Below are 6,540 nucleotides of genomic sequence, written 5' to 3'. Positions count from 1 at the left end.
ACATAGAGAGGAATTCTGTTCCCAAGTTCTGAGGCAAGTTATTGAAGACGACGACCTAAAAATGATGAAGATCGAAGAAATTGGGTCCGGAAGCACACAAAAATGCGCCTAGGGCATGGAATTGCATTACCATGCACCTATGGCATATATAATGTGCCTAGGGCATGGTTTAATGCTGCCATGCGCCTAGGGCATATACCATGCGCCCCAAGAATCTCAAAATGCATGGGCGCATGCGTAATTTTATTCGTTTTTGTGGGTAAAGCCGCAGTTTTTGCCCGAACCCAATTAGAAATCTCTACTATAAATACTAGCCTTCCTCATTCCGAATTTCTCGTTCAGAACTTTGGTAGTTGAAGAGGAAGGTTACTTTGGAGCTTTAGGATAGTTTCTTTCTTCTCCTTGATTTTCTAGAGTATGTTTTTGTCTTTAGTAATTTGTTTTTAGTTATCATGCAACTAAATCTTTTTAGGTTAGAGTTGTAAGATGAACCTCTGTATATTTTTGTTGGATATTTATTTAATATAATATGTCGTTTATTTTATTTATTTATTCTTTTGTTCGCTATCAAGTTCTATTAGGAATTAGTTTGTTTCTGTGATAGGTGCAACCTTAAATTAGGTACTTAGGTTGTGATATGGCCTAATATTGCTATCACTAACTGGAAGCTTATATCTTGATATTTATATCCCTTTACTGATAGCTATCTGTCTAGGAAGTAAGTGATTACTAACTAGCCAAAGATGTCATAGGAATTGTTGACCCTAGACGTAGGTGCTTAGTGGCTGAAAACCATTAAGTCTGGGTGGTGCCCCACCGAACCTAGGAATTAACTGGTTAGTAATTAGGGAAACACGTGCCTAGCTGAAGGAAATAATCTATAACCTAACAGAACCATTCTCTTAAAACCCTTAGTAAGGTAGACGTAGATTACGGCTGCCATTTGTAGAACTACTAAGAAAGTGTATTGTGTGTTATGAGTGTCCTAAGATTCATAGATGCGCAGACCTAATGGAACCTTGGCCTTCATTGCCTTGGGAGACATTGGAAAGCCAGTTTATGTTTCAATTACCTTTAAATTAGTAAGACCCCGCACGTAAGGATCATCGTGCGATCACCAGGTGCAGTTAGCCATCGGAGGTATAGACCAAAATAGGTTAGTAATGTCCCAACGACCTCATCACTTGTATAAGCTACCTAAGATAATTAAACACGACATTATTGTTACTTATTATCCAACAATATTAATAGAGGGGATTCGAAGAATCCTAACCGCTACTTACTTTTCTGCAACCTAAACAGGTAAACTTGCTTTGTTGCAAACAGATAAAAATTGCAAGTCTTTTTAACCCTTATCTTTTATATAGTCAATTTATAAAAATAAGTAATGAGAATTGTTTGGACAAAAAGACAATCTCTGTGGATATGATACTCTACTTATCACTTTATTACTTGGTTAACGATTGGTACACTTGCCATATCCGATTGAATTATGTTAGCTTTTTCTTCTTTTTAAACTAAGTCCAGAGTCTGATAGAGTTAAGATTCTATAGCAATGTTTAGAGTCTAATGTTGCGGATATAAAAGATAAGAAAGAGAAGAGAAAGACACAAAGCAATTATCTTGGTTCCTTCAACAATCCGGAAGTATTCAATTCCCTATTGCACTTCCAAGAAGATTTTCACTATAATCCAATCTGATTACAAATGCTCAAGCACACAAGCAAGAAATTTCATTTGCTCAAGTACAAAATCAAGAGACTTCTAAACAAACAAATTACAAAGAAATAATTTTGGCTTGAACACTTGATATACAATCAGTGGTGTTCACAATACAAAACAGTTTAGACTCTATGACTCTAGAATTTTTAAGATATGAAATTTGTTAAAATATTCAATGCGGTTGATGCAAAACAATTTCAGCAGAGTTTTGGCACAATTTAAAATGTTGTAGAGTCTCCACTAATCTTCAAGTCTTCATTCCTGTATATAGAGGTATGAAAGAGATGTTTTAGAGGTGTCAGCACATCAAAGAGTCGTTGTAGAAGCATGATCAATCATTATTGATTTGTTGCTTGATATGGTTAATGTCCTAGGAGGGAGTAATTTGAAAACCATTACTTGTATGGAGAATTAACCAGTAGAGACACAACTGTAGCTTGTACTATGCGTAGGAAATATTGGAGTAGTGGAGTAGTGGTTGGACAATTGTACTATTGTCCTTCACTGTCCTTCTGTGGATAAGCATCCAATGCCTTCTAATTCTTCAGAAATATTCATTGATTCAGTCTTTTATTCCTTCTGTATATTTGTGTCTTAAAAAATAACTAACTTCAGGTTCTTCACTTCAGACTCTGACAATCAGCTTTTGATGGTCTTCAGACTCTAATGTCTTCAGACTCTGTCTTGCAACTAAGCTTCTCTTGAAAATTCTTTTGCTCTCATTTGTTCTTCCAAAACCAATACTATGTTTTAAGACTTATAAATTTTAGTCTATAGTCCTGCACACTTGAACAAATATTAGCATATCGAATTGAACTTTTAATACCTTGTTATCATCAAAACTCAAATAGGCATTGTTAAACACATTTTGTTCCAACAATCTCCATTTTTTTGATGATGACAAACATTAGTATTAATAGTCAATTGATGTTAATCTAATTAACAAGTTAACTTTAGGGTCCGAGGTTTGTAAGCTCCCCCTGAGTTCTATTCAAGTTAATTAAATTTATTTTAAGCACAAAAACGTTACTCAGAAATAATTCACATGAAATCCAGAGACTAAGAGATGAGAGAAAGGTTCTCCTAAATTAATTTTACTTAATTTAGTGGACTCAGAGCCTAAATGTTATTACGTATATCACTCCCCCTTTTGTCATCAACAAAAAAAATAATAAAAAGAGTAAGAAAAGATATGGATAAAACATGAATATTTCTAGGTATCAGATGCAATAACATATATATCAAAATTAAAACATGACAAGTAAAAATTGTATCAGATACATATCAGTAACAGAAGCATAAGCACAACATAATATTCAAAGACCAAGGAAATCAGAAGCATGAATAAATAAAGGGTGTGCATCTAATGGTTTAAGATTGTTGTTTCTTCATCATGTCCAAAAGAGCAGTTATCCCCACATTGGTTTCATCTTGCTTCTTTTCAATCTTAGCTTGCTTGGCCATAGCTTCCTCATGTTGTAGCTTCAGATTCTTCTTAAGTTCTTCTTGCTTCAAACTTTGTCTCTTATGCTCTTCCTTGAGTTCAGCTTAGTGCATCTTCATATTCTAAAAAATTATCTTATGATCTAATAAATCTTTTTGCATCTTCTCAACCAGTTTCACTTCTTCTGGATCCTGAAGATCTAGTATCTTGATAACCGCCTTTTCTGGATTGATGAACATACTATTTATCCATGAGGTATCAAGACCAGTCTTGACAATAGGAGGAAGCTCTCTGGTATGATGAGGGTAATGTGGAGAGTCTGACAGTTGCTTGATTGATCTCTTAATTTCTACAACTTCCATACTCTTGACAACTTCTTTGAACCAGTTTCTCAGAGCCTTATCTTGAGCTTGAATGGAGAGGGTCTGAAGTTCATCAAGTGTTTTGTTTACCAACAGCCTGAGATTCTCCCGTTTATCTGCATAGTTGACCAAGTGTATAGTCTGATTTCTTGAATTTACTATCTCCTCAAGGCTATCAAAGATGTTCTCGCACACCTCTCTAAGAACTTGGTTTGAGGTTAAGGTTGGTGGAGGTGAAATGGTTATCTGTTGTGAAGTTGAAGGTAGGGTTTCTATGATAGGAAGCTCTGGATTATCAGAAGTTGATATTTCCATTGCTCCTGAATATCAATAGAGGTCAGGTTAAGGTGAGTTGGTGAAGAGTCAGAATCATAGGTTATAATGACATATAGGTTAGCATGACATAAAAAAGATTGGTTGGAGAGATTTGTAGGAGGGGGAATGACATTATCTGATGCCTCAAGCATGATAACATCAGAGTTAGTCTGGTAGAGTTAAGGCTTGGCAAATTGTAAGGGTTGAACACTGAAAGGTTTGTCTTCTGATACTGAAGATGTATCAGAGACTGAATGGTGTGAAAGTGGTTCAGATGTTGTTGTATCAGAGGCTGTTTGTGGGGGTGAGTTTGGTAGTTGTTGATTTTTTAATATTATGATAGCAGTGCATAGTTCAGAGGTTGTTTCTTATGTAGGTTCAAATTGAGTTGAGGGGAGTTCTCCATTGAGATGTTCAGAAAGAATCTTTATGGTAGATGGAGAACTTTGTTTAGGTTCAGGAGGGTTAGTGGTAGATGTTGATGTAGATAAAGCAGCAACAGCTAATGCAGCATCTAATGCTACTCTCCTCTTGTGAGCATTTTCTAGATAGTTAATCTCATAATCAAGTTTGACTCTCTTACTGTCTAGCTCATCAAGTCTAGCTTGTTCATCTAAATACTCCTGAGGTATTTCTGTTGATCCCTCAAACTGTTCATCAAGAAGCAGAGTCTGAAGAGGCTCAACATAAGGGACCTTGAACCATTTGTTGGTTTCTGGTACATCAACAGGTTTAGGTTGGGGTGCAGGTGTTGGTGAGGGGGTCTTAGATTTTTGTAGTTTTGTGTAAATAGAGCTAAGTGGTTGGTCATCTATTGGTGAGGGTGTGTGTTCAGATGAGTCAAGGTTGATTGGTTCTAGAGATGAAAATTGTGCAAGAAAACCTGAAGCAGAAGTACCAGCTTCTGGCCTAGCAGCAACTGAAGCTCTTTGTTCAATCTTAATCTCCATGTGAGTCTTCAGAATCTCAATGGCTTTACCAAAATTTGATTGCTCCAAATCCTTTGACAAATCCAGCACCTGTTTAGTAGCTTCTACATACTTCTCTTCAACAACTTGAGCAATTGAACTCCTTCCTTCTCTAGATTCTTCCTCAACAATATCATTTGGTGGAAACACCAACTTCCTTACTGGCTTCCGTGCTTGCTTCAGAGGCTTCTTAGAAATCTGAGCAGGAGAAGCTCTATCAGAACCTCCTCCTCTAATCCTTTTAGGCATGATTTTTAAAGTATCCAACTCATCTACCTCCTTTTTAACATCAGAAGCAGCTGGTTTCACAGTCTTAACCTTCTTGGATGGCTTATGGGGGCACATCCTTAGCTTCAACAGACACAATCTTCCTCTTCCTTCTGATTATTTTCAGAGGCTCATCAGCTTTGTCTGGTATTTGTTCCCATGCAATGGCTTCTTCAGTATCGAAGAAGTGTTGGGAATGTATTGCGCCAACACCTCTGGAGGGTCTTCATGTGAAATTGGGGGATAGTCTTCCATTAAGTCTGGCATGACTTGAGATGTTGTAAGATCAGACTTTGATGTTTTCACCATACCTTTTTCAATTATCCCCCTTCTTCCTAATAAAGAGCCATTGAGCCCTCTTCATGTGCAAGTTCCAATTTCCTTATCAGAAACTAATCCATGATGCCTCAGCTTCTCAATTAGTCTTCCCTGATGAAAAATTTCTGATAATAGTCTCACATAAGGCACATTCCTTATTCTCTTAGTGATTCCTTCTTTAATAGATGTGCACATATAATGAAAAATATATGCAGGAAGGTTGATCATGTAGTTGTGGATCATGAAATCCAGAAACATGTTATGATCCCATGACCTTTAGTCTGTTCCTCCATCTCTTGGCATAAAGCATTCCAGAATTAACTTGTGACGCACCATGTGCTCCTCCTTCATGTCATAAGTTTTATTAGAAGGTCTTCCTTCATACAGTGTTTTCACTATAGCATATCTCCACTCACTGTTTTTCTTAATATTCACCAAAAACATCCCTTGTGTTGCACACCTGGTTTCTTTGGCAATATTTTCTTCAGTAATGATGATTCTGATGCCCATCATTGCAGACCTAATCTCCATTTCTTTAAATTCCTCCAAACCCATTTGAGCTCTTGTCTTTCCCTTAAGTGTTCGGTTCTGTTGAATCTTTTGTAGTTCCTCAATCTTCGCAGCTTCTTCATCATAAACCTCTGCCTTAGCCCATAAATCCTTTACCAACTCTATATACGAAGGACCATGCAGCATCTGAAAGTATAGCATCCATCCTTGAGTACCAATGAATGGTAAAAGATCACAATCATTCCTCTTCAGTGCTTCGAAATCAACGACACTCTCAATAATGTGTTTCAGTTCCTCCTTAGCCATAACCATTGTTCTTGGTTTGATAAGCAGAGTTTCATCAGAATCAACTTCCATAGCAACATTAGTATTTGAACTTGAACCATCCATGATGAAGGTTATAGGGTTCTAGGTAATTTTTTAAAATGGAGAGTTTTTTTTAGAGAGAAGGGTTACAAAATTAGAAAGTGATGGGAGTGAAGTGAGAAGTGTGTTTATGTCTAAGTGGTTTTGTCAAAAACGTTTTCAATTCAGACAAAAAGAATAAAGTTAAAACAACATTAATGACATTGGGGGCGCGAGACACAACATTCAAAGCAAATACATCATTGCCCAGCAGTTAATACCCAACAGTT

At 36.7% G+C, this 6,540-nt stretch overlaps 1 protein-coding gene across 1 annotated transcript; it reads right to left on the bottom strand.

Annotated features, from left to right (window-relative positions):
* Positions 1-5,671: 5,671 nt before the first annotated feature.
* Positions 5,672-6,295, bottom strand: LOC146929839 (uncharacterized). Its single transcript, XM_085707420.1, has one exon. It carries the CDS (start codon positions 6,293-6,295, stop codon positions 5,672-5,674), a length of 624 nt encoding a protein of 207 aa, XP_085563546.1.
* Between the last annotated feature and the right edge of the window lie 245 nt (positions 6,296-6,540).

The sequence above is a fragment of the Medicago sativa genome, chromosome 4 (assembly GCF_051527215.1).
Source record: "Medicago sativa cultivar Bolivia chromosome 4, Bolivia_mono, whole genome shotgun sequence".
In the NCBI taxonomy this organism is placed as follows: domain Eukaryota; kingdom Viridiplantae; phylum Streptophyta; class Magnoliopsida; order Fabales; family Fabaceae; genus Medicago; species Medicago sativa.
The sequence above is the reverse complement of the archived record's forward strand: the minus strand, read 5'-3'. Positions and strand labels throughout refer to the sequence as shown.

Bases quoted from the DNA above. Each gene is read 5' to 3' on its own strand.
- LOC146929839 (XM_085707420.1), bottom strand. From the start codon at position 6,295: ATGGATGGTTCAAGTTCAAATACTAATGTTGCTATGGAAGTTGATTCT.